Here is a 15,053-nt window from a genome sequence, read left to right as displayed (position 1 = left end):
CCCGTTCTTGGAGAGAGAGAGAGCACGAATGGGGGTGTTCGAAGGATCGGGGAAGGGCAACTGGTCATTCGGTCATTCATTTACTCTCGGTTTTTGACTACTTCTCCTAGTTTCAGGTCTTAATTGATCCTCTATTTTAGCATTACCATACCAACCCGATTGCTACCCTAACACATTACCGTAAATGCTACAATAGAACCCAACCCCTTCGAGTTCAATTATTTCGGCTCCTATGAGAAATATCAGAAATTTATCAACTGATACAATATTAGTGATTATGTGATAAACAAGCAACCAGTTGACAAATTTTTTATATCTTTGACAGGAATCCAGATGATGGAGCTCAAATTGATATGGTAACCTATAATCTTGGCTGTGGTCCCCATAAAGTCCCGCTTGCACATTAACTGGTTCATTTTTACCTAATGAAAATTTCAAATCTTTTGAGTATCCTTTTGAAAGTCACATTCTAAATAACGCTATCTTACAATTTCGCATCTTACATGGCAACTAAAATCTTGTTGATCTTTTGGCCATCTCTATCAGATCAAATATTTCCAAAGTTTCAGCACACCATGAAATTTTAATTTCGTGGTTTGGAAACTTCAACTCTTTTCAAGCTGATATCAATGTTTCTAGGCATTACTGCTTCCTCAAACAATCAGAAAACCTTTCAATTTCATTACTGAACCCACTTCTTTCTGTATTGAAAAGTGCACACTCCTCGTTTCGTCTGCTCTTCTTCCAGTCTAAAACTTCCAGGTTTTTTATCAGTACTACTTTCTCTTATTATACTCTACTAAAAGTGTATTGTTTCTGCTCTGCCCTGCGCGTACCTCGTGTCTCCCATATCAGCATATGTGCATCATAAAGAGTACTGAAACTCTGGAGCTTCTTTCCCACCCCGTTATCATCATCATCGAGAAAATTTCAATGTTATGTTGTGTTACTATATTTTACTATCTCATTGTATTTCTCTCATGTGTGTCTTCTATTTTTATCAGTTGGTATATGACTCTTAAAACTTAACTTTTGTTTCAACCTCCCCCCACTACCTTCTGCCATTTTCGCTCACTTCTTCTGTATGTCAATTTGATACTTCTTCTTCTTCTTTTCCATTACTTGTACATGCTCCTCCGTCCGAGAGATGACTTTTCTGGTTACCTGAGTATCAATTTGCAGTCCACTCATTTCTTCACACGCGTCTCCAGTTTCGAGTTGCGCCACTTCGTTTTCCCCCCCTAGTGGTATATGCCCTCCGACGGTTACTGTATGCATTTCGTGATTTCCCATTTTAGCATCGTCTCCTCGCGACAAACACCTTTTTTATCAGTTTGTTTTTTCTTTCACCTATCTCTTGCGCACCACCTGGAGTTATCTGGTTTTAGACCTATTCTTGTCCTAACTGAGAGCACATGATACTTCTTATTTTCCTGATTGATGGTTTCCACGTCACAATGTTTGAGGGGGGTGCATAATACAAAATGGGGCTGGAGATGATATGATAGCATCTTCTAGGTACAGCTGATAGAGATTCAACTTTGCTTCTATGGATCCTCACTTTTACTTCGCGCCTCATTTTTTCTCGGTCCCTGTAAAAGGTATCAAAAAGTTGTCAGTTATTAAATTGTTTATCCTAATATTGCAAACATTTTATTAGTTGACCACTTTTTGATATCTTGCATAAGAGCCAAGATTAAAGAGTACAAAGTGTGTCGGGCCCTTCAATTACAGGTTTTACGGTATCCAGTTTGCTGTCAGATTTTTGCTATATATGTGTATGTTTTGATTTCCGTATCAAGTAGCTGTTTCAAATTGCCGTCCTCCTCCTCCTCATTTTCCCGAATGTTTTCTTTACCGTTCAACCCGCCTAATGATCTCTTGGCTCTCTTTCTGTGCTCCCTTATTTCGCTTCTTCGCGATTAGTACGATTATGTGTTTGGCTAAAGACAGTTGAAGAATAAGAGAGAGAGAGAGAGCCTGTATTATGTGTGTGCTTTACGAAACGGGTTCGAGAACTGCTGAACCGAACAAAGAGAAGTAGCTTTCTTTTTCACTAGAGAGTCGCCACTGGCTACCATTTCTTGACAGCTCCGCCGTCTCTGACAGCCGTCTCACGATGATTTCTTTCCTTATCCGAGGAGAAGCGTGAAATCCAAGAACGCGACATGATATTTTGTTTATTTTTAGGTTCCGGTGGCCATCCCCCTTTTTCTTGATTCTTCTCCATCTTCAAATTCTGCTTTTATCTTCTGTTATCTTCTGTTATCTATTATCTCATTTTCAGGATTCATATGCAGACCGGTACTATTGCCGACTGCGCCTCAACACTGAGTGCTCTAATGGCGCCCGCAGACTTCTCAGCGTCTCTGGGCAATTCTGATAACTCTGATAATTCGGATAACTCTGATGATCATGTAGACGTCTCCTCGTTTACCACAACTTCTGAAAGCTCACCTCCATACAGTACTTCTGATCATCACAGTCCCACAGATCAGCGTACTGATTCACCCTCATCAGATCATGGACAGGCGTCTTTCTCGCCTGAAAATGTTGCAACAAGTTTTGATAGCAGTGATCGAGATGCTTCTCCTGATAACTTGTCAATGTCTTCAGCGAATATTAATGATCTTCAGGAGAAGAGTCTCAATGTAGATGATGATTTACAAAGTGAGTTTGAAGCTTTTTTTCAAATAATACTTGTAATAGAAGAGCCCTAATTTCTCTTTTGACTTTGAGCAAATTTTTGTCTGTTCCTGTCAAAAATATCAAAAAGTTGTTCACTGATAAATTGTTCATCATAACCTCAAGAGAATGTTGTCTTAATAGCTCATTTTCTTATTTTTTCAATCTTCTTTTTTTCAGAACTCCTTCGGTTTCATCAAGAATCGTTCATTGAAAACAACCAAAACACAATAAATATGATGTCAGCATTCAATCAAAACTTCTTGAAACAAACTCTTGCAAACTTCAACAATGTGGCTCCTCAGGTTCGTTTTGTAGACACTCTTCGTAAAGTTCTTGAGAGAGTAGATGTTAGATTTGTTGCACCTTGACAAAAATTTATGATTGACTTCTTCTTCTTCCTTTAGTTGGAAACTCTCTCATTTTTAAAATCTTTCAGCTGCCAGTCAATCTAACAACGGGAATTCAAATGCCCGCTAGTCCGTGTACAACCACAGCCACTGCTCCAAGTGTGGAGAACACACCTACAAAACGAAAACGGCAAAGGAGAAACCCAGTATGGCCGTATTTCGATGTAGTCGATGGAACAGCGAGATGCAAACAATGTCTGTATAGTACAAAAAGTGTATTCAGCACGAATCTTAAAGTTCATTTGAGATCACATCACAGGCCAGACTACGAGAAGGTGAGTAATATCTAGACAGGACAGATGAATATGTATTTGCAAATTTCAGGTGATTATGGCGGAAGATGCATTGAACTTAAATGCCCTTTTGCTCAGTGGAAACACTTCAAAACTGTTCAACGTAGATGCCAACAGAAAGAGGATGCCTCCGATGACATCTAGTATTCTGATGACTATTAATAAATGTAAGCCTTTGTTAGATCACATTTGTAAACAGTTTTGAGCATCTGAAACGTTACCACAAAACTAATGTTTGATCTGTTGACCTACATGTTAAATTATTTCTTATCAGTTTTGGTTTCATTGTGCTCTTACACTTTCAATTTCAGTGGCCAATCAGCAACAAAATGGTGAGGAAAACCCACTGAATGCAGTTCTTCGACAGACACTTGCCAATAACGGTCTTCAACAACACTTCCAAAGTATCCAAGGTCAATTTCAAGCTGCTCAAGCTGCACTCCAGAAGCAACAGCAGGAGCAACAACAGAAACAACTTCTACAGCAACAACAAGCTCAACAGGCAGCTCAACAAGCAGCCCAACAGCAACCTCAATTTGCACTGAATGCTGCTAACTTGGCAGCTCTTAATCAACTCGCTGCTAGAAATCAGATTCAACCAACACCACCACGTAAGTTCCTGAATCCAGGAATTTCAATAACTGTATAATCATTCCAGCGGTAGCACAAGATCATATCATCAACACTCTGAACTTCCCTGCTCATATTAAGCAAGAGATTCTAAATGCTCCACATGGAACTGATGCTAATGGAGTACCTCAACCAAAACGAAGACGACTTCGTCGTCATCCAGTCTGGGTGTACTTTAAGGATCTTGAAGATAGAGTAAGTTTTTTTGAAGTTGAAAACTTCTATAATAAATTTCCTTTATAGATGGTTGGATGTACAAACTGCGAGTTCCGAACTGGATCTGCATTCTCCACAAACTTGAAAATGCATCTGAAGGCTCATCATAAAGAAGACTACGAAAAGGTTCTTCAACTAGAAGAGGAGATGAGAGTTGAAGAAGGATGTTTTGGACCAAACAAGTTTAAAACTGACCTCATCGACTATATCAGAGGAGGTGGAAATGTTTCAACTCCTTCAGCTCCTAGCTCAGCAGGAGCCACCTATGCCTCTTCTAATCCTAAGGCTTCTCCTTTGGTCCAGCAGATCATCAACCAGTCGATAGCCAGGTCACAGTCTCCAACTATTTCTTCAAATGGAGAGATCAAAATCAAGAAGGAAGTGTAAGTTTTTTTTTTTTTGATTTCGATTATATATGATATTTTTCAAAGGGGTTTCAGAGATGACGAGATGTTCAGTGGTCTCTCATCAACTGACAAACTTGCTGCTCTTGTGGGAATTGCTGGTCAAAGAGAGGAAGTTAAAAATGAGGATGTTATGGTTTGTGGATATAAATTTTATAATGAATTTCTAATTGATTTATTTTGCAGGCAAACTTTGAAGAACTCCGTCAACGTCTTCTCGGTAACAGTTCACTGAACGGCTTGTTGGGACAACAATCCAATCAAACCATCGCCGTGGATCTTAATGGAAGTATCATTGCGTCAGAAACAAAGTCTCCGTGCTCCTCGAATGAGGATGATCGGAAGCAGGAGAGAGATAAGGCTCTTGCCAGGTAATTTCAAAATACATTCAAGAATTTACTTAACAGAAAAAATCTTTCAGATTGTGGGCTGACAACGAAACCCTGCTGACGAACAGTCATTTCCTCGATTTCGTACACTGCCTTGCTCCAGAGTACGAGATTCCAGATGCTGAAATTCTGGCATCAACACTTACTGAACCAATTCAAGACTAGATAGATAATTGTATTCCTATCCCTCTTCCATTATATTCCATTCCTATTTTTGTGTACTTTTGCTTATTATCCGCGTTATAGTGTGAATTTCTTGACAGAGTTTTTTCTGGCTCATCGTTCAAATTGTTCGTTTTTAGTAGATGCATTCTCGCATTTTTCCCTTGGGTCTTTTCTATGTCTTTCATTCTCCTTACTTCTCACATTGCCGCAATATTCTGCAATAGGATTCTGATTCCTTCCTGTTCTCCATCATTTTACCTCTGCAATCACATTTTCCCCCTTTCCCCTATCATCTGTGGCCATCCCCATCCCCTTTTCTTCTAACTAATATGTCGGTGAATTTTTATTGTTTTTCGTTCTTATAATATTTCCCCATGTTTTCATTGTCACCTAGAAGACTGTCGGAACGGTTAGATTTTTCTAAAAAACCCGTGTTTGTAAAAATGTGTCTCCCGATTCGCGCCGATTCAACCCCACTTCCCATTTCCAAACCCATCCACTCTTTCCACACTCAAATCATTCAAAGAAAGATTCTTTCACTGCATGCACCGAGATCTAATAATAATTTAGGAGATGATTTGTCATTTTTCCAGCCTTCTCTCTCTATTGGCACACATTCCCTAAAATCTTTCATCCAACCCCAACCCTTCGTTTTGTATGTTCTCAATTTAATTTTCTACAAAAATGTGCAACACATATTTATTTTTGTGTTTTTTTTTCAATGTTCCCAAAATGAACATTTTTCTTTCTACTCAGGGGATTGCTTGGAGAGCCACTTTTCTCTTCTTTTATATCTGTAAAAATTGGTAGTTTTTTTGTATCGAATCAAGTTTTTTGTGTGGTGTGACAACAATATCAGATCTAACTTCTATTTTAGAAGAAATAAAAAATAAATAAAATAAAATATATAAAGAGATCATCAACCTGCATTGTCTATTCCTCTTGCAAAGCCAAACAGGCTAACTTTTAGGTATACCTGGATAGTTTTAAATTTGAACAAGCGCGCATTTCGCAATGACGCGGCGAGACCCGGCGCCAAAAGTGCCTGCGTCTTCGTCAATCACGTTTTCACTTCTCTTTCCGTTCAGCAACTGGTACCCTTGTCACCGACATTTTAAAAGCTGTTTTCTCCATTTCGTATTTATCATATTTTTCGATTATCCCCCTAACGACTCTTATCACCTGGATAAATTAGCTTATATAACGAGCTAAAACAGATACTCTCTAGTTCGTGTCCCAAATTTCGTCACAATCGATATATTGATGCGTGTTTTTACGAAATTCATAAACACAATCCGTTTCTGATAACTTCAATCTCTCATACCCTTTTTTGGTTTTCAGGAAGATGGAACAATCTTCTCTGCTCCTGAAGAAACAACTTGCAGGTTTTTTTTTGTCAAAACTGATCTCTGAGTTTTAAAGTCATTGTTTCTAGACATGCGAAGAGTTCCGGTGGACGGGTTCTCTGCTGGTCTTGTCGATGATAACGACATCTACAAGTGGGAGGTATTAGTGATCGGACCACCAGACACTCTTTAGTAAGTTGTCTTGAATGCTTGCTCAAACACAATCTTTTTTTTTCAGCGAGGGAGGATTCTTCAAAGCTATTCTCGATTTTCCAAGAGACTACCCACAGAAACCGCCGAAGATGAAGTTCATCTCTGAAATCTGGCATCCAAACAGTATGTCTTGCAATTTTAGATTTTCATAGGTAATTTTCATTTTTCAGTTGACAAGGAAGGAAACGTTTGCATCTCGATTCTTCATGATCCAGGAGATGATAAGTATGTCAGTTAATTTTGTGCTCGCCCATCGAACTCTCTTTCAGGTGGGGATACGAACGACCAGAAGAACGCTGGCTGCCTGTGCACACTGTTGAGACAATCCTACTTTCCGTTATCTCCATGCTCACGGATCCAAACTTTGAATCTCCAGCGAACGTCGATGCTGCGGTTAGTTAAAATAGTTTTCAATTGATGTTCAAGAGTTTGTTTCAGAAAATGCAACGGGAAAACTATGCCGATTTCAAGAAAAAGGTTGCTCAATGCGTGCGCAGAACTCAGGAGGAATGAATTCATCGCATGAACTCCACCCGAATAAAGAAAAACTCGTCCTTCATATGAATCTATCCACTTCTGATCTTTCTCCTTTATAACTAACCCATTTCCCTTTTCTGACACCACGTGTTTCTAACTTTCTTAATTCGGATTCGTTACTAGTCTATGATGTTTCGATAAATTCCGTGATCATGCCTCAGAACTTTCGCTCTGTTTCTCTTCAAGTGCCGAATGACTGAACCGGCTCTCAGAATGTGTGGTGCTCTCTCAACTCTGCTTTGACCTATTCAACTTGTTTCTCGTCCAGAGCAATATCACGTGTTTTTAAAATTTCGTTTCCCGAACCATTTTCACCTCGTGACCTCCTTTATCTTATTGTCTATGCGAAAATAAACGATTGTTCTCAAATTTTATTGCTGTTTTGCGCAGAACAGGTTCTCTGATTCCCCAGAATTCGAAATTACATGAAACACAAGTTTTTTAAATGAGGAATTGATGTCTTAAAATATACTTATGAGAAGGGAAAACCCACTTGCGAAAAATAAAAGTAATTGCATCTCTGTGCGCAGCAGTTGCAAGAAGAGCGCGCGCACATTGCAAAAGAGGGCGGACAAGGGTGTCTTTCAAACATTGAGCCAATTTTCACTCAAATTCAGAGAGATTACCAAAATGGGCAAGAAAAGCGAGAAAAAAGTCGTCGAAGAAACCATGGAAGTCGATGAGCAGCCAGCGGTAGAGCCAGAAGCAGTGCCAGAAGAAGAGCCAGAAGTTGAGGATGAAGACTTGAACGTGCCAAAGAAAAAGAAAATGGAAATTGTATGTTTTGAATGAATTTTTAATAGAATAACAAGCATACTTTCAGCTTGATCCAAAAAGCTTCGAACAAGATCCATCGAATTTGACGCTCATTTTGTACGAGGAAGATCACACTATTGGAAACTCGATCAAGCATATTCTCAGCAGAATGTGAGTTTTTTCAAACTAATATTCTGGAAGGGTCATGGAATATTATCATTTCAGGGATGAAGTTGAATTCTGTGGTTACAACGTTCCACATCCGCTCGAGGATAAAATTTTGTTCAGAGTGCAGACAAAAGATGGAATCAATGCTCTAGAAGTTTTGGTTAAAGCATTCGAGAGTGTCGAGCAAGTTTTTTCAACGATTAGAGGGAAATTCGAAGCCGCCTACGAGAAGAGTATCGCCTAAATCATTGTTAACTGTTAATTTTTGTTGTTTTTCGTTGTTTTCGTTGTTTCTTATACAAAATCTAATAAAAAGTTCTTTGTCACATTCCACTTTTCCGTTCTTGTTCTCCATGTTCTCGACAATTGTGCAGTTATTTTTATGTTCGCTTTGGGTTTTAGTTCTTTTTAGTTTGTTGTTCTTATTTTACAGATGTCTGGTTCGGGTGCTTTAATGACCGTCCATGTCGGTCAATGTGGTAACCAGTTAGCACAGGCTTTCTGGAAGTCAATGGTTGATGAACATGGAATCAATGAGTAAGAGTTGCTACGATTTTCAGCTGAAGTAGTTTTTTTTCAGGCGCGGTCAGACAACGCACGAAGATGATATGAATGACAAAAAGGATTTGTTATTTTACCAGGCTGACGATGATCATTACGTTCCTCGAGCGGTTCTCGTTGATTTAGAACCTCGAGTTATCAATGGAATGATGCAGTCACCGACATTCTCGAATCTCTTCAATACCGATAACATTTTTATGTCTGATCATGGTGGTGGTGCTGGAAACAACTGGGCCAGCGGATACTTCCAAGGACAGTGAGTGTAGCTTCGGAAACTGATATTTTGATGAAATAAGTTATGTTTCAGAGAGGTCCAAGAGAAAGTTATGGATATAATTATTCGAGAAGCCGAGAACACCGACAATCTGGATGGTATCCTTTTCACGCACAGTGTCTCAGGAGGAACAGGTTCCGGAACAGGATCTTTGTTGCTCGAACGTCTCCGTGAAGCTTTTCCAAAGAAAGTGATCCAAACGTACAGTGTTTTTGCAAACAGTGATCCAACTCAGACCACTGACGTAGTTGTTCATCCCTACAATTGGGTGCTCTCTATGCAGAGACTAATTGAAAATCCAGGTCAGTGATGTACCGAAGATGTCACATTCCTATGAAATTTCGTTTGCAGATCACGTCGTTGTTTTGGATAATGCTGCGCTTCATCGTCTCGCTGCTGGAAAATTCAAAACTGATACACCGACTTTCGATCATATCAACTCCCTTGTCGCCAGAATCATGAGCACATCTACAGCGATGTATCGCTTCAATTCATCAGTTTGTCCGTCTATCCGATATCTGGATCTTGCTCCATTCCCTCCGATGCACTTCATTCAGTCCGCCATCTCTCCTGTCGTCGACCCGAATGAGAATTTCACACGCAAAACATCAGTTGCTGATGTGACTCGTTTTCTTCTGAAGCCAACTTCAATGATGGTTTCAACAGCTTCTAGAGCCAGGCCAAACGACTGCATGCTGTCTGCTTACATGTTTCTTCAAGGACAAATCGAGGCACATACGATCATGTCTGCAGAGCAGAATGTAGATGTAAGTATCAGAAGATGTAAGTTTCACGAATAATCTTCCTTATTCAGTTCGCCATTCGACGACCTCCATTCTACATGTTGAAACCACTTCGAATGATGCACGCTCCACTATCACCATACGTCAAACCACAATATAAGGTGTCTGGATTACTGCTAAATAACAGTACAAGTGTCGCTCCGTTGTTTGAATCTCTTCTTTCGAAATACGATAAACTCAGGTCGAAGAAGGCTTTCTTAGATAAATTCGAAAAAATTGTAAGTGAGAGATTGTTTTATTAGATGTAAATCTTGTTTTTCTAGGATAACTTCTCTCTGGACATGATGGACGATGCAATGCATATTGTGCAGGATTTACTTGACGAGTACAAAGCAGTGGTTCAAAAGGATTACCTTACGAGAGGACTATAGTTCACTTATTCTTGGCGGGATTCTTATTCTCTTTTGGCAGGATCTCTATTTTTGTTATCGGTGTCGGGATTCTTACTTCAATTTCATCATTCTTTTTCTGGTTTCATTGTAATATATTCCTATATGAATGCGTGGTTTTAAGTTGCTGTACTTTCTGAGATTTATTTAAAATAGGTTAGTTAGATATTGCGAATAAGCAATAGCGACAGTTTGAGGTCTGAAATTGAAAGTGTATCAAGCTGCACATATACGGTCAACAAAACCACCGGGTGAAAAATTGGAAAAAAATGGGAAAAGGAGAAATCGACACGAGTTTTGTAGAAATAACGGGGCAGTGTCGGGAGATGAACAGGACAGGAGAAAAGGATAGCATTGTGAGAACAAAAAGTTATATCGGTGGATAAGAGAAATAGGACCGTGAGGAGAGCGGAAAAATCTGGAAGCTAGACAAAAAAGATTGATTAGAATTGAAGAAAAATGACAAGAAGACCTTAATCGGCACAAAAAATTTGAAGAAACAAAACAAGTTGGATACCTAGAAACAAAAAAAAAAAAGAAAAACAAGAAAAAGACTCTTCTTAATAGACATTCATCATAAATGGGAAAATATGATAGATACTGTGTGCCACGTGGTGAAGAGAACAGAAAAGAAGGAAGGAAAAAGAGCAGGATCAACCTGAAGACACAGAATGAGAAAAAAAGAAATATTGAGTAATATATAGAAATCTAAAGAAGACGATGAAGAACGGATCAACGAACGAGTGATGTCTGTGAAGTTGGCGGAGGAGATGTTGGAATGAAGTGACTTCCCTCCAGATGACGAATCGCTTCAACAATTGTTTGCATTGATTGATGCAATGACATACTCGGTTGTGTGCTTCTGCAAATATTCAGATCGTTCCGAGGAGATTTGTACGGAAGAGATTTCTGGAAATCACAGATGCGACTGGGAATCACGTTTTTTTCCGGAAAATTTTTTAAAGTAACTACTTTCCCGAAAGTCCCACAAAGACAACTACCGTAGCCTAAAAATTTTGTTATTTTCCGGTTTTTTCTCGTTTTCATGTGTTTTCAGTGAATTTTACGGCGAAAAATCTTGGTCTTTTGACTTTTTTCCCAAATTTCCGTCGATTTCTCTTTCATTTTTCCCCAAAAAGCCGAAAAAGCAAGGTTTTTGATAGCGTTAAAATCTACTGGAAACGTACGGAAATTGGGAAATAAACTCAGAAAATAAAAACATTTTTTGGTTACTGTAGTTGTCGTTGTGGGATCTTCGGCCACGACCACCGGCGTTTCTCTTCCACAGATCCGATTTTGTTGTACCAGAATAATACTGTCTCTACTGCTACTTGATCATTTCAATCCCCGATTCATTTTCACAACTTACACAAACGCTGAATTATGTCCCTGCAGATGATGTGGTAATCCGACGGGTGTTGAATTACCAGTTGACATGGCCGAAGTGACCGTTTGGAACAAAATACTGGGTTGAGGAGGCGCCGTTGATGAGAAGATTATCGGAGCGGCGGCCGTCAACGGCGATGGTGTTGACAGTGATGGTGATGACACTTCTACTGAAACAATAGGAAAATAAAATTATAATAATTGTTTTTTTTTCTTTTGGGTTACCAGATATTGGTGGAAGAGGTGTCGGACGGATTACGGTATTTTCCAGACTCGGCAAAGGATGAAGTATTCGAGGAGCCACTAATGATTCAGATGACGTTGGTGATCCATTCAGAGTCAGTAGTGATAACGGAGTACTTGTTGAGTCGTGGAATGATGGTTTCCGTTCTGGAGACTCTCTCAATGGAGTTGGAAGAGCCGATGAAGCATACGACGATGGTAGAGTGAATCCAGATCCCGTGGAAATGGGAGTCACTGGAGACGATGCTTGAGATGACGTCGTGGTCATTGCTAGCAGCTCACGGAGCTGAATTACTTGTTTCTCTAAGGATTTTCGGGCGGCACGTTCTGTTTCTAGAATAGTTGTAAGACGGGCAATTTGAGCCAGTTGGTCAGCGTCTTGGTGGTTTTCTGGAACGTATGGAATCTTGGAAGTTTTTTTCCCGGAAATTTAGTAATACCTTCAAGTTTGAGTTTCTTCGGTTCTCCCCCATCTGGGATATCATCCCCTTTCTGTCCCATCAGATGATGAACCATATCAGCAGTTTGTTGCAGAATCGCTGCCTTCGACAACTTCTCCCCTTCTTTCCTCGGGAGTAGAGCTCGAAGAGCCATAAATCCCGCATTGATGCTCTGCATCCGCCGTCGCTCATTGCAATTGGCAATTTGCCTTCGCATCCTGGATCTATATTGAGATTACTATCCCCACTAACCTCCTAAAGGAACTAACCTTCTATCGGGATCGAGCGATGTTGGTGAGAGTGGCGCCGGCTGAGATAGAGACCGGTTGGCGAGCATTGGTGCATGCCCAATTGTCGAGGTAGGCAAGACAGAACGCAACGAATTCTGCATTCCAGAAGCCGTCAAATCGAATGCCGAAGAAGCCGACATGATGGATGGTGGCGCGATTCGTGCGTTAGTCATTGAGCTCCAGTCGGTTATAGTCACGGGTAATGCACCTGTACCCGAACTCATCATCTCCTCGTCCTCTTCAGTTAGATCAAATCTGAATATTCAAAATAATAGAATGCAAAACGACAGCTCAATGATCTTTTGAATACAAAGAACTTCGGAAAAGGAGAAGAAGGAAATGAAGGACGAATGAGAGAGTGCGCACTAACTGCCTTCATTTTCCAACTGCAATTTCCTTTTGCTCTCGATTCTCAAAGATCTGACCATATGGGCGGTGCCAATGTGTCATTTTTGGAACTTTTTTGTCATGGGAATCTTCGAGAAGAGTCCTCAAAGGGATATGTTTTCGTTTCGTCGTCTCTGCGTATCTCCGTATTTCTTTACTATTTTTACAACTGCCAGGTGGTACCGTTGGATGTATGGGAACTCATTTGCATACAAAAGAAGTGGTTGGTGAGAAAGTTATATGGATGAGGTGTTTGAGTTTCAAATGAACTGTTGTAGTTTTTTAGGTTGGTCAGCTTTTGAAAATGTTTTGGACCATGTACAGTACCGGCCAATAATGGTTTACAGTATATTGATTTCCTTATTTGCTTAAATAGGCCAACCCCACATACAGCTTGAGCTCAATTATTTCGGCTCCTATGAAAGATATCAAAAACTTATCAACTGATAAATTAGTTATCATAAAATCGCCAATATTTCATCAGTTGACAGATTCATGAGATCTCTCATAGGAACCAAGATAATTGAGCTCAACGTGCAAGTACGGTACCGGTGAATGAGATGTACTATTACGTGTTTTTCAGTTGATTTTGACCATTTTTATGAGTCTGGAGCTCGGCTATCAAGTTTTCGATCACTTTGAACATTTTGGAGGGTGTAAAACAGACCTAGATTGAAAAGTTTGCATTCACAGAATTTGTGAAAATCTCTAGTTTTCAGATATTTGCCGATTTCTGAGAGGCCTTCTTTTTGGTCAGTTTTTACTGAAAACTTTAAGAAACAGGTGTCTTTCAAAAATTGACAAATGCTGAAAAACTGGGAATTTTCAAAAAACTCTGTCAATGCAAAGTTTTCAATATACAAAATCGCCAATCGTAGGTCTGTTTTTCACTTTCCAAAAGTTTCAAAACTTTACAGCCGAACTCCAGACTCCTGAAAATGGCCGAAAATCAACTGAAAAATACGGGGTTGTACATCTTCTGGACCTGTACTGTATGTTGTTTAGATTTTGATTGAATTTCAGAAGTCTTACCCATCATCATTGATGATTTGATCCTCTTCTGCACTATCCGAACGAACCATCTTTCTACTATTGATCTACCTGAAAAAATTTCAGAACTTTATATTTTCAGTGAAATTCACAAAATTCACAACTTTTTCTCCCACTCGCGCTTATCACATTTTTCTGGTTCGAAATTCTCTCCTCTTCAGTGAGGTTGCTCTCTCTTTTTCTTTTCTCAGCTGAGAAACTTTCACCCGACTGATAATAAGAACTCGGAGAGAGAGCAAAGATAACAACCACGAAAAAGTTTTCGAAGAAGGATTTTAAAAAGAAAGAAAGCATCAAAAAACTTACTGTTAGTAACTAGACTACGAAGGGGACGATGGGAGCCGTCTGGATTACCTGAAACAAAAAATATTGGGATCAGCTGCTTCTTCTGAGCAATAAGAAAAAGAGGAAAAAGAAGAAAAAGAGACAGAAATTCCAGAGAGGGGAAAGATCGGGGGTTGTCACTGTGTCATATGGCATGTTTTACACACTCTCTACGAGTCGAGAGAGGGAGACACAATTCGCAACAAAACGGCTTATCATTGAATCGGTTTTTGGAGACGAGAAAAAAAAAGAGAGTGCAGTTCTATTCATACGGTAGGTAGGGTGCGAATAGCCCCCCTCCGTATTCATCAATATTTAAATTGAGAATTATAAAATTGTTGAAGTGGGAGGAGCGAAGAAGAGAAAATAGCGAGGTTAGTTCGAAAATATTCTGAATTGGAGCAGCAAAGATCATAGGGAGCAGATGAGAACTGAGACTGAAAAGGAGAGAAAAGTTGCAGGTGTTTTGATGATTTTGAATTAGAATTTTGATTTGAGAGAGTTCAAGAAATCAGGATATTCCAGGAGATCATCATTCGATGTTTTATCAAAAAAGAAATTTAATCACCTGGAATTTTTTACAAGCATCAGCAGAGCAAAAAAGGAACTGATTGCAAGGTTTTATTGTACCAGCGGTTTCTGATAAATAGGAAAAGTTGATTTTTTCATCTACCGTAACTATAGAAATATGAAC

At 39.5% G+C, this 15,053-nt stretch overlaps 6 protein-coding genes across 6 annotated transcripts; 4 read left to right on the top strand and 2 right to left on the bottom strand.

Annotated features, from left to right (window-relative positions):
* Positions 1 to 2,294: 2,294 nt before the first annotated feature.
* On the top strand, positions 2,295 to 5,192 carry Cbr-gei-13 (the record flags this gene model as incomplete). Its single annotated transcript, XM_045244255.1, has 10 exons — positions 2,295 to 2,670; positions 2,866 to 2,990; positions 3,125 to 3,370; positions 3,420 to 3,555; positions 3,700 to 3,999; positions 4,047 to 4,213; positions 4,262 to 4,617; positions 4,675 to 4,774; positions 4,825 to 5,009; positions 5,060 to 5,192. The coding sequence occupies 10 exons, from the start codon at positions 2,295 to 2,297 to the stop codon at positions 5,190 to 5,192; spliced, it is 2,124 nt and encodes a 707-aa protein (XP_045094185.1).
* A 1,345-nt stretch (positions 5,193 to 6,537) lies between these two features.
* On the top strand, positions 6,538 to 7,264 carry Cbr-ubc-7 (the record flags this gene model as incomplete). The annotated part of the gene is made up of 6 exons (XM_002641657.1): positions 6,538 to 6,577; positions 6,628 to 6,730; positions 6,777 to 6,874; positions 6,922 to 6,976; positions 7,021 to 7,144; positions 7,190 to 7,264. The coding sequence occupies 6 exons, from the start codon at positions 6,538 to 6,540 to the stop codon at positions 7,262 to 7,264; spliced, it is 495 nt and encodes a 164-aa protein (XP_002641703.1).
* Positions 7,265 to 7,918: 654 nt separating this feature from the next.
* CBG10036 lies at positions 7,919 to 8,456 on the top strand (the record flags this gene model as incomplete). The annotated part of the gene is made up of 3 exons (XM_002641656.1): positions 7,919 to 8,065; positions 8,112 to 8,215; positions 8,270 to 8,456. 3 exons carry the CDS (start codon positions 7,919 to 7,921, stop codon positions 8,454 to 8,456), a joined length of 438 nt encoding a protein of 145 aa, XP_002641702.1.
* Positions 8,457 to 8,645: 189 nt separating this feature from the next.
* Positions 8,646 to 10,221, top strand: Cbr-tbg-1 (the record flags this gene model as incomplete). Its single annotated transcript, XM_002641655.1, has 6 exons — positions 8,646 to 8,749; positions 8,793 to 9,029; positions 9,081 to 9,349; positions 9,399 to 9,814; positions 9,862 to 10,068; positions 10,114 to 10,221. 6 exons carry the CDS (start codon positions 8,646 to 8,648, stop codon positions 10,219 to 10,221), a joined length of 1,341 nt encoding a protein of 446 aa, XP_002641701.1.
* A 179-nt stretch (positions 10,222 to 10,400) lies between these two features.
* On the bottom strand, positions 10,401 to 10,817 carry CBG25906 (the record flags this gene model as incomplete). Its single annotated transcript, XM_045244254.1, has 2 exons — positions 10,401 to 10,664; positions 10,809 to 10,817. The coding sequence occupies 2 exons, from the start codon at positions 10,815 to 10,817 to the stop codon at positions 10,401 to 10,403; spliced, it is 273 nt and encodes a 90-aa protein (XP_045098980.1).
* Positions 10,818 to 10,971: 154 nt separating this feature from the next.
* Positions 10,972 to 14,329, bottom strand: Cbr-hlh-11 (the record flags this gene model as incomplete). The annotated part of the gene is made up of 7 exons (XM_045244253.1): positions 10,972 to 11,101; positions 11,609 to 11,795; positions 11,851 to 12,258; positions 12,309 to 12,526; positions 12,578 to 12,853; positions 14,018 to 14,067; positions 14,156 to 14,329. The coding sequence occupies 7 exons, from the start codon at positions 14,327 to 14,329 to the stop codon at positions 10,972 to 10,974; spliced, it is 1,443 nt and encodes a 480-aa protein (XP_045094184.1).
* Between the last annotated feature and the right edge of the window lie 724 nt (positions 14,330 to 15,053).

Source organism: Caenorhabditis briggsae (assembly GCF_000004555.2).
Source record: "Caenorhabditis briggsae complete genome, chrIII, whole genome shotgun sequence".
Taxonomy (NCBI): domain Eukaryota; kingdom Metazoa; phylum Nematoda; class Chromadorea; order Rhabditida; family Rhabditidae; genus Caenorhabditis; species Caenorhabditis briggsae.
The sequence above is the reverse complement of the archived record's forward strand: the minus strand, read 5'-3'. Positions and strand labels throughout refer to the sequence as shown.